We start from the raw sequence: 11,930 nt of genomic DNA on the forward strand, positions 1-11,930 counted from the left end.
ATGATAGATGGCTGATAAATGTTGGCTATTGTTCTAGGAAATCAGAGGAGAGAGAAATTATCTCCACCTGGTAATGGATCAGGGCCGGCTTTATGCAGGTGACATTGAAGAGAAGATTGGGTGTAAATGAAGAGCAGCGGGAGTCCGGAGTCCGGAAGGGAAAGACCAAGGGCAGGGGAGGTGGGGAAGCTCAGGGGTGTGGACTGAGCAATAGGCCTTGAGGCTGTTAGGGGGAAAAGGATGTCCTAAAGCTAATTCCATAGGGGCTTTGTGGACTCCACCCCCACCCCAGGCCAAAGCCAAAGACACTGGGAACTCCAGATCCCATCACCACCAAAGGGAAGGTGGCTGGGACCTGAGGGTGGGGTTAAGCAACCAGGTTGGTATAAAGCCAGACAAGTAGGCTTTGGAGGGGGGGGGGTTCCCCCATTTTGGCTCTCTGCCAGCTCTGAGAGTACCTTTGGGTTTCCAGGTCAGCGGATCGGGTAGGACGCATTAAAGACTTTATTTCCCTATTTTCTCCCTGAGTTGTACATTTTCCTTAATTCCCTTTCCCTTGTAAATAAACCTTTTATTAACCTTTTGTGTGTGCCTGTAGTGGAGTATTCATAAGTCCCTTGTAAGCACGCGGGTGAGGAGCCACAGCCAGGAACTGTTCAATATCGGGGCTGCCCTACAACAAGGCCACAGTTATTGGAAGATAAACTTTCCAAGAGAGACAGAGGTCAATGCATGGAAGGTTTGAAAGCCAAATTTCAAACTCTGGCATTAGTAAAAGTGTTTGAGGAAGACCAAATTAAAACCTTCTTTGACAGCAATCGTCCTTTCCCCCTAACAAAGTGAGACAAATTTGCAGTTTTATCTTTGAACTTTACCAACTGCAGAAACCAGCAACTCTGAGGACAAATGTTTTGATGGAGGGAAGGAAGAGAAGAGAGAGGTGGGGGAGAGAGAGAATGAATAAGTGGAAGGCGATGGAGACGACAAGTGGGAGGAAAGTCTCCCCTAATTCCACATTCCGGAGCATCTCCTTGAACTTAACCTACCCATGCCCCCAACGAAGAGGCAGTTTCCACCTCAGTTCAGGGCTCCGCTTAACTTCGATACTATGCTCTGGGCCAGTGAGGAGCAAGGGTAGGGCATTAGGACCCAGCGATTGTTGTAGTGAGAGAGGTTGAATCTCGATCTCTCAATTTTTCTCTCGAGCTCCCTCCTCTCCTTTGTCATTCTAGCTGCCTGCTGCCTCCGCGGCGTCCCTCTTGCTCCCTCTGTGTTAACTGCTTGCGCCGTAGACAGACAGAGTGCGCAAGACAGAAGGATTAGTTGGGACCTGCCTTGGTGACCCATGGCATCCCCCAGAACCATAACTGTCGTGGCCCTTTCGGTGGCCCTGGGACTCTTCTTTGTTTTCATGGGGACTATCAAGTTGACCCCCAGGCTCAGCAAGGATGCCTACACTGAGATGGTAAGTGAAGCTGTCGGGTGATGAGGAGCGCACCCCCAAGGGATTGCGAGGACCTCTCCCCTTCTTTCCTTCTCCGTCCTGGGTCCCAGCCCCTTAAACCCGACCCCCACCCTGGACCGTCCCTTCTCCCCAACAACTTTGCAGTTCGGTAGGAGCAGCTGGGCAAGAAAGATTTCGTTTGTGGGCTATGCCCGGAGCAACTGTTCAGGGGCCGCTGAATGCCAGTTGGGGGAGGGGTTGCTCAGTGAGTGCCCCCCCATACCCCCAAGTAAACCAGAAGGCTGAGACCTGCGTAACACCTGTCAGTGTCAGGAGCCCTCCCCTCCTTCCAGCACACCCAAAGTGCGGGCTCCAGTCTGCAAGTCGGGTGGCTTCCTTGGAGCTGAGAGTTTAGCAAACTGGAGAGTTTATTTATCTTTGAGAAGAACAAAGGGGAACGAGCTAAGGGAGAAGGGGTTACTAAAAAGAGCAATTTTTAGGGGCGGGAAAGGTATCCCACAACCCAGGCGGAGAGCCGATGGTATTCCCCAGCAGCCTGGTTGTGCTTCGGTATCCTTGAGACAAAGCAGTCTTAGCCCAAATAAAGGTCACTGAGCGCTTGCTCCCTGGCACCCCCCCCCAAAGGAGAGCTGGATGTTTTGTTTTATTTTATTCTGTTTGTAGGCTAATCTGCAAAATCTGCAAAGTCTGTCTTTTCTCTCCTGCCAAACAGTCCATAATCCCCCACCCTGACTCCTGTGGATGCCCAGGGCCTGGCCCTCTGCAGGTTTTCCCCTCTGCAGAGTTGGAATCACCGAAGGTGACTGGCCAAAACATCTCTGCAACCTGGGGGCTGGGCTGCTCTCCCCAGTTGGGCGTGAAGAGGACTTGCTCTTATGCTGTGAAGTACTAGGAGATAGCAGTGGATGTTTCCAGCACTTTCTGTCGCTTGTCTCTTCCCCTGTCACTTTGCTCTTCATTTCCCCGCCCCAGATGAAGGGAACCTGCTTCTCACTGCCTTTGCCAGACTGCCAGGAATGGGAGGGAGCCTATTACTGGGCTGTCAAGGTCAAGAAGGAATAGAGTTAAGGGGAGGACCTGGAAGAGAAAGAGAAAAGAGGCAAGAGAGACTCCGTAGAGCTGAGGCTAGGAAGAATAACCCCACACGTTGACAGGAATAAATGGCTCTCCTGGAGGCACTGCGGAGCTTTCCAGGGCACCTCAACATGAGCTGCAAATGGATGGAGACTGCAAATTGTAGATGCTCAGAAATGTTTGTAGGCAGCTCTGGCTTCGGGAGCTCTCAGGGTTTGAGCTAGTGCTTTCCATGTCTCTCACCACAGGATCACCCTGGGGTGGGGGAGGGTAGCTGGGACTCAAGGGCCTAGGTCTAGCCTCAGTGGCAAATCATAATGTGCTTTTCCTGCTTCTTTCCCCTCCTCCCAGCATGTTTGACCAGATGGAATTAAAATCAGGTCAAAATGTGTATAGGAGACAGCCTGCAATGGGGAGGGGAGAAGAGGTGGGGGAGCAAAAGCCACCAAAGGGCTTGAAGAGGTAGGACATAGGGGCAGGGTGGAGGGGGAATACTACTACAATTATGTCTTGGTGGTAGCAGTTTTGTGTTAGATATAGATAAATGAATATGCTCCTGCTTTTATTCGCTTTTCTTCACTTTTCATATATGCATATGTTTATAGATTTGTGTGTGAGCACATGAGATATTTTTAAGCTTTGCCTTTCCTTAGGGACATAACACCCTTCTTCAGTATATTCTCTGCTCCCCACACCCTGCTAAGCTGCTTTAGAGGCCCCCCCAAGATGCACCCTAAGTACAGTGTTAGGCTCTGCAGGCAATCCAACTAAGATGGAGTCACTGGGAAGCTTCCTACCAGCTTGGCAGGAGCTCACGAGGAGGACCAGCCAAATGGGTTTACAGTAGGCTTCTCCTAGGGAGTGAGCTGTCTGTTGCAGTCTAATGAAAGGTAGAAGAAACAAATATGAAGATTTCATATCCTACAAATGAGCAATCTTAAATAGAGATAACCTAATACAGCAGTACAGAACCAGTGTGTGTGTGTGTGTGTGTGTGTGTGTGTGTGTGTGTACGCACAATTCTGTGCTTCTGTGCTCAGAGGCAGCTGGAGGGAACTGAAGAACTATATCTGCATGGGAGGCAGACTTCACAGTAGTATGAAGCTTGAGAAGGATTTTCAGACCACTCTTTTCCAGGATCCTCTCCTATATGGAGCATTTTACCGAGGCTGGAGATGACAGTCCAACATAGGGCCCACTGCACAGGACCTGGGCTGGCCCAGTTTTATTATTCAACCTGTAGGAATCAAGGTCTAGTCCAAATCAGGTGCTCAATTTATGTTTGTTGAATGTACAGGTTAGTCATTGTAGCCTTATCTTGGCTGGTCACCACCCTTCAGATTTCTCTGGTGGACTCTTGCATTTTACAGTTCAAGAACCATTTCTTGCTTCTCAGATGCAAGGACCCTAACCCTAGACCTGCTTGGATGATTATCTGGGATTTTCTGTATTCCATTTAGGAGTATAGGCATGTATTCACTGCAGTGGTTTTTCTTAGATGATCTCAAAGTGTTGCTGTTGCTGCTGTAAGATAACTTGTTATTGAAAACATCTCTGTGGGCTCAATTCATTTTATTAGTTATTCTTATTTTATTAATGAATAAATTGAAGCAGAGTAAGTTTAATGACTTTTCCAAGAATGTAGAGTAAGCTGCTGTTGGAGCAGAGATTAGAAACCAAGCCTGTGACTCAGTACTCTTGGTAGAGCAGTCATTAATGGTTACAACTGCTTTTTGGGGAATATCAGAACTTGATTCTTGAAAATATCTGGCACATTCTTGCTCCCTTTTTATACCATTTCAATAGCCCTTGTCCATATTTTGGGGTGTTATTTTACTTTGAAACCAAAGTAAATTTTTCAAATTTGAATTTTTTTTGTTATTAATTTTTGCTTTTACTGTCAATTATGTTTTCTTATTCTAAAACCATTAGTGGTATGCTTAGGTGTTATCCCCTCCATGGGATCCACTGCTAAAATCCAAACACATGACTGTGAACTTCTTTCCTGGCTCTACTGAGGAAGCCAGGAAAGCTAAGTGGAAAGACTATAATTGTATAGGCTTGGGTTCGAGTCCTGCCATTTTTGGTGCCTCAGTTTCCTCACCTGCAAAATGAGTATAATAATACCTACTTCAGAGGTTGTTGTAAATATTGATTGAGATGACATATGGAAGAGTATGGTACAGTGTTTGCAGGTAGTGATATTAAAATACACTCAATGAGGTGACGGTGAAATATGTATTATGCAGTGGTCTCCCAGCTAATTTAAGTGGCCAGTTTAAGGAGTTGAAATCAGGCATTTAAAAGAGGAAGATGCTATTTTCATATTCCTTTTATACAATCAGCTAATATGAAAGTGCCACACTTGCTGCTGGGTAATGCCCAGTGGATCTCATACAGAACTTCCAGAATAAGCCCATTTGGTGTGCGTCACCCCATACCTCCTCCAGACTGAACAAGTGTCACTATAGAAGACTCGAAAGCCCACATGAATTCACACGGCCAAACCACTGCCTTGACTAAATGCCTTCATTAATTCACTTGAAATTGGGAGACAGTGCTTACAAATGCTGCTAAGCAATTTCCTGTGAGGTGACAGGCAACATGTGAATGGTTGACTTGCTCTAAATTTGGTATTCAGCTCTTCTGTAACAGTGACTGCGTCCAGTAAGCACAAGAGGTCAGATATGAAATGGTTAGAAAACACCAGAATCCTGTCACAATGAAGTCAGAGATTTTGGCCCTGGGGAAAAGAAGGCAGGAGTTCCCCTCTTTGCATTCCCTCATAGGGAATGTCAATTTGATTGATTTGCTCACTGATAGTTAAATGCCGGCCTGTCTGTGTAACCCTAGGAAAACACTCCAGATGTTTGGGCAGTTTATTTAATGTCCATCTTTTATGCTTCTAATCATTGCCATTAATTGCTTTCCAATAGGTAATAGGATAGTAATTCACTGATGCTTCATACCCTCTGAGGTGGTAAAACACATCTATTCCCTCAGAAGAAACTGACCCAGAGATGTGAGGTGCCTTTGCTCAGCTCACACAACCTAACCTACATTGCAGTTTATGGCAGGGAGCTTGTAGCTTCTCGGTGGCCATCAGCTTTGCTAGTTTCGGATGATTGACAGAAGTCAGACTCTTGTGCTCTAAGATGTGATAGGGGAGGGGCAGACTTTGGTTAGTAGGACCAGGTTTGTCAGTGTCCTCTTTAGGAGGGCATTAGGACAGTGCAAATTAGAACTGCTTAAAAGGTTTTTATCATTCACATGGATATCTGTCAGTTAACACGTGATGGCTTTGTATTGCATTTAAGAAGTGATCTATGATTCACATGTGGCTTTTTTCCCTACAGAGATTCAGTAAAATCATATTTGAGTCAGTAAATTTTGGAGCACTTACGTAGGCTTTATGGTCTAAGATAGTAACCAGGATGAGATTTTTAGCCAAAATATATTTTTGTCAGTGCCCTCTTCTGCTTTCATATTGCTTTTTCCCTACACATTTTATTGAAGTATAACATATATTCTGAGACAACAGGCACCTAGTGTACAGCTCAAGGAATTTTCGAAATACTGCCATGGAATCAGCAGGCATATCAAGAAATGGAATGGGACTAGCACCCTGAAAACTCCCCTCATGGCCCCTCCCAGCTACTACCTCCTCACGGGTAATTACTATCCCGACTTCTCACAACATCAGTTAATTGTACCTGTTTTTGAATTTTAAATAAGTGGAATTATACAGTACCTTAGCCAAATTATTTTTTTCTTTTACCTAATTGGCATAAGTGAACTAAAGTGAACCAAACCATTTACCTCTGTTCCCATTTTGTCCTATTAGCTGACTTGGATTCGTTATTAATTGTAATCGAAGATGAATATTATTAGACAGTTTTGAGCTGTTCTAATTTAATGTCATTAATATGAAATCATGGAGCCTGGAGTTTTGTGAAGAATAAATGACGAAAAATAAAGAGGGGCCTCCCCGGTGGCGCAGTGGTTGAGCACTGGGTTGCAAAGCTGCCCGCAGCCTCTGCAGCGCCGGTTTGATCCCCAGCTGCTCCCCAGCCACCGGAGGAGGGTCCCACATGGCACACAGACCTCTCCTGCCGCCCGCTGCTCCCCTTAGCAGTGTACTTCGGTCCATCTGCCTGCTGCTCCCTGCTCTGGCTCTGGTGAATTCTCTCACCCTCCAGCCCTTCTGACTGTACCCAGTGCTTGTATAAATAAATAAACAAATAAATAAGTCTTTAAAAAAATAAAAAAAATAAAGAGGTGTGACTAAAGAAAGATAAAAGACTAAAGAAAGAGGGGTGCTTTTGACTCGTCTCAATCGCCTCAATCGCATCTCTTACCTCAAGAATGAACCTACTTGGGGCCTCCCCGGTGGCGCAGCGGTTGAGCGCTGGGTTGCGAAGCTGCCTGCGGCCTCTGCGGCGCCGGTTCGATCCCCGGCTGCTCCCCGGCCACCGGAGGAGGGTCCCACATGGCGCGCAGACCTCTCCTGCCGCCCGCTGCTCCCCTCAGCAGTGTCCTTCGGTCCTTCTGCCTGCTCTGCTCCCCGCTCTGGCTCTGGTGAATTCTCTCACCCTCCTGCGCTTCTGACTGTACCCAGTGCATGTATAAACCAAAAACAAAGAAACAAATAATAAATAAATAAATAAGACATGCCTCTAGAAAATTAAAAAAAAAAAAAAAAAGAATGAACCTACTTGATTCATCGCTGTTGTCATTAAAATAATTACTGTGGCTTGCAAATGCATGGATTTCTAATTGTGTGATTCATTAATGATAAAATGCAGAAGTGTGTGGCCCTTGGCTGATGTTACCTGTTTTATCTGATGCCATGATTCTTTGATTAAATCTCCAAAATATTCATTTGATTACAAAAGGGGAGACTGAGGTACTAAACTACTTAGCCATTTTCTCCAAGTCATTTAGGGGGCAAAGTTAAAATTGGAGGGCCTCCCCGGTGGCGCAAGGGGTTAAGCACAGCACTATGAAATTATCTGCAGTCACTGCAGCACAAGTTCGATCCCCGGCCAGGGAGCTACCTACCCACTCAGTGCAGCAGATCTCTCCTGACTCTCCCGCTGCTCCCCTCAGCAGTGTATTTCAGTCAGTCTGCCTGTTCTGTTCCCCACTCTGTCTCTGGTGAATCCTCTCACCCCCCCCCCACCTCTGGCCTACACCCCAGTTCTTGTATACATAAATAAATAAATCTTAAAGATAAATAAATAAATCTTAAAGATTTATTTATTAAAAAAAGTTAAAATTGGAATTTAGGTTATCTTAGGAGTTCCAGCCCAGAGTTATTGCTGGATGAGGGTCTTTGATTAAATGGTTTTGCAATATTTGACTAAACCCTCCTCTTTCTTGCTTCTTTTCCCTGCATGCGAACTATGGTTGCAATGGTAAGGAAACAGATCTAATAAAGTGCCAGAGACTTTTTTGGAGAGTGAGTCAGTCAACTCTCTTTATTCTTACTATCAGCACCATTAAAGTCTTTAGAGACCTGTTTACTATAGACTCAAGACACAGTGACCTTCTATTGTTAGAATCGAGGTGGCCCAAACCAAGCTTTGATGGGTTTGGCAGTAGGCTCCTTTGACATCTCCATCCTCCTCCAGCAGAGAAACAATAAGGGACTTCCTATGATGTGAAGACTCCATCCAAGTTTAGTCCCATCTGTAACAACCTAAGCAGTGCTTTTCTGGAGTCCTGCAGCATAGATGTTTTCTGTACCTACTCAGTTTTGAACTAAAGATTTATGAAATGGTTTATCCTCCTGCAGTTTCCTTTTGAGAAAAGGAGGAAAGAGGTAACTAACTGCTGCATAAAAATATCCACAGTGGCAGTTTAAGAGGTTAGATAAATTGAAAAAGTAATAGGGAGTTAGGTCAAATGGGGAAGAAAAAAGATCAAGTAGAACCTGATTTAAGACCTGGAATTTGGCCCCAGGCTACAGATTCTACTATAGTATAGATAACAATCTATTCTTGAATGATGAGTGATTAGCCCTAGCCAAAAAAGGAGCATTTCCTGAAGTCATTCAGCCAGCATTTGGAAGTCTTCCCCCACCTCCAATTATGTTTATTGAGGTCAAGTAGGTTTAAATCTTTGTATCTGCTCCGAGGTTTATATGCTCAAACCTATATAAACATATTGACTCCAACTGACTCTAAGAAACTCATTTTGCCTCCTGTGTGCATCATATCACAAGCTTACACTTAGGATTTATGAATTCCCTCTTGGGAAGCTTTATATTGCTAATTAGAAATGGTCCTTACTTAAAACTGTCAAGGAAGTCTCTAGGGTCCAGATTTCTTTCCCTAGTTCCCATTGTGCAGACGGGGAGAGAGTGCAGGTGGGGAGAGAGTGCAGGTGGCATCTAGGTTAATGGTGAGAGAAAACCCAGAGGCTTCTCCCCTACCACCAGGTGCTCTGTTGTAGGTCTGGCTCAGTCCAGCTCATGGTTCTACTCTGCCTACTAGTCAACCTCTCCTAATTTTCTTCCGAAGATACCTGAATTAACCTACAATGGGACAAGAAAGAATGACTAGCTTTGTGTTTCCTTACATGCTCATGAACATGGTAGAGACAGTTTCAAGGGGAAATTTTAAATAAAGACAGGATCTGACATGGTCTGTATTAGAAAGAGGTGACTTAGGGTGGGTCAGGAATATTATTTACCTTGATCAATGAGTGGTTTTGGTGCCTTAGTTCCAGTCCTGCTCAGGAGAATGAACCAACCTCAGAGAGGTCAAATTGTTACAGAGCAAGATGAGGGGCACTCTGGGACCCCTAAACCTGCATGCTCTAAATGGATTCTGCCATCCACTGCATAAAGACAAACATACTCTTAATGTGTAAGGCCTTCAATAGAAAATAAGTTTAATATAATTAATACAATTACTGTGCAATAAAGAGAAGAGAAAGAAGATAGTTTAAAATAGTTGCCAATGAAACACCCAAAGTTACCCGTCCCCTCATGGGTATATGCTCAGCCAAACAGGGTTGACCCAAAGCAGGGCCACTGAGGCCTGAAAGCTTGCCACAAGTCTAAGGGACCTTCTGGTGGAGACCCATAAGAAAGGGGCATACGGGGCCAGGGTAGTCTGGAAGGAAAAGAGCAAAAGCAAGATCCAAGTCAAGATCAAGGCTGCCATTGGCAGCCTCCCCTTGGGTCTCTCACCCATGTCTCTGTCTCTTTCAAGTGTCTCCTTCCATGTTCCACAAATTCCTGGTACAAGTCCAGGCTCAAGCAGCACAACTATCGAGCAGGGTCGAGCAGCATTTCACTAAACTATCACTCTTATAACAATCCTCTTAAAGGATTGTTTCATGCCACTCACGGTAATTATTCTATGAAATAAAGGTACATTCACTAGTCCAGAAGTCAGAAAAGTGACTTAATATTTGTTCCAAACCTACAGTGTGTGAGCACTATTCTAAGTGCCAGAAGCTTCTGATTGGTCAAGTATTCTTTGATTATCTCACTGAACATCAGACTGATTTTTGTCTCACTATATTTTAAAGATATATAAGGGTTAACATTTGCCTACATTTTTATTTCTCTATTTGCCCAGCATGCTCTTTTCTTTTTTATTTGTACAAATTCCACAAACATAAACTCCAGTTCAGCTCTTTTTCTGAAGTCTCACAGATTCCAAAAATTGAGGAAATTCAATTTAGTCTTAGCCATCCTGGGTCTGTGACTTGTTTCCATTTTGTTGATATTCATATGCATTAGGGTTTGGACAACGCAGGCCTTGGGGGATGTGGATGTGGCTAGTCCCTACCAGTTTTTATGGATACAATAAATTTTCTTTTAAATTATTAACGTTGCTTATGATTAAAAATCAGAAAAAATTTCAACTATGCAGCCAAATTGTCTTACCTTTTGTGCTGTTCCTAAGGTTTCAATCACTGGGATGGCAGCAGATTGCTTTCCTCTTTTCTTATCCTATTAACACAGCTTTACCTTCCGGAATGCAGTAAAAAAATGAGACATCCTTGCAGGTGTGGAAAAGAATGGCAGGGAAGGAAGGAGGCCTTCCTTGTGTTATCTTCAATCCAATGTTAAAATCATGATTAACACAGCCATTTCCTATGGTATTCCACTCTAGAAACGTGCCTACAAGAGCTATGTTCGCGCGCTCCCGCTGCTGAAGAAGTTGGGGATCAATTCCATTCTCCTCCGCAAAAGCATTGGTGCTCTGGAGGTGGCCTGCGGCATCGTCATGACCCTTGTGCCTGGACGCCCCAAAGATGTGGCCAACTTCTTCCTCCTCTTGCTGGTGTTGGCCGTGCTCTTCTTCCACCAGCTGGTGGGTGATCCTCTCAAACGCTATGCCCATGCCCTGGTGTTCGGAATCCTGCTCACCTGCCGCCTGCTGATTGCCCGAAAACCGGAAGACCGGTCTTCTGAGAAGAAGCCCTCGCCCAGGAATCTGGGGAAAGCAGGAAGTGCTGAGGAGCAGCCCTCCTTATACGAGAAGGCCCCTCAGGGCAAAATGAAGTTGTCCTAGGAAAGCAGACGTGCAAAAAGTGGACCTTCCAGCCAGTTGCCTCCATGATACCCAGGAAGATGTCAGTGTGTGTTTTTCATTTGATTTATTTATCTTGAGGGAAAGAGAAAAATGTAAGCTGCAAGTTCATGGCCCTTTGGCTTGTGTCCGCCTATACCCTAAAATGACCTCCTCACGTAGACATGTGTGCACCACCTTTAATCACTCTGGACCAACTCTCACATCTTGCTGCATGTACATGTATACGGCTAACTATTGAAGTGTTTTTTGTGAGATGGACTCCAGCAAGCATGTGACTGTGAGATTACGTACGTGTGAGAAAATGTATTTATTGTGTGTATGCTCGCGCACATGCACACAGATACGCACGTGCAGAGGAGAAAGCTCTGATCTTGAACTAATCCTACATAGGTACCCTTCCCTTTGTAGATGGTTGCTAGCGAAGGCAGAATACAATAAACCTCCTATAAAGAGAATCCTACTCCTGGTATAAATACGGGATACAGTCCCATGAGGTAGGGGGGAATCCTTCAAGAAATTAAGCTGAAAACCACTTTAGGAAAAAGTTCTTTCAATTTGAGACACTGACTTATCTGGGAAATGAATTAGCCTCTACTTTGACAGTTGTTTCAATTTTAAATACTCCACATTGAGTTTAACTGAAGCAAGGGATATATGAAACCAATAATTAAGTATTCAAGTGATTAAATTAAAAGGTATCACCTTGCCACTGTCCAGGCCCAATTTACTAAGCTCTTTTACTCACAGTTTGAAACTGAAGTATAAATTTGTTACCAGGCATCTCTTTTGGATTTTCTTCAGCCAAAAGCTGCCTCACTTCCACCGCTCTCAGCAGC

At 44.6% G+C, this 11,930-nt stretch overlaps 1 protein-coding gene across 1 annotated transcript; it reads left to right on the forward strand.

The window, feature by feature from the left end:
• Positions 1-1,345: 1,345 nt before the first annotated feature.
• Positions 1,346-11,073, forward strand: TMEM35A (transmembrane protein 35A; the record flags this gene model as incomplete). Its single annotated transcript, XM_084258776.1, has 2 exons — positions 1,346-1,465; positions 10,672-11,073. The coding sequence occupies 2 exons, from the start codon at positions 1,346-1,348 to the stop codon at positions 11,071-11,073; spliced, it is 522 nt and encodes a 173-aa protein (XP_084114902.1).
• Positions 11,074-11,930: the final 857 nt, after the last annotated feature.

The sequence above is a fragment of the Talpa europaea genome (genome assembly GCF_964194135.1).
Source record: "Talpa europaea genome assembly, chromosome: X".
Taxonomy (NCBI): Eukaryota; Metazoa; Chordata; class Mammalia; order Eulipotyphla; family Talpidae; genus Talpa; species Talpa europaea.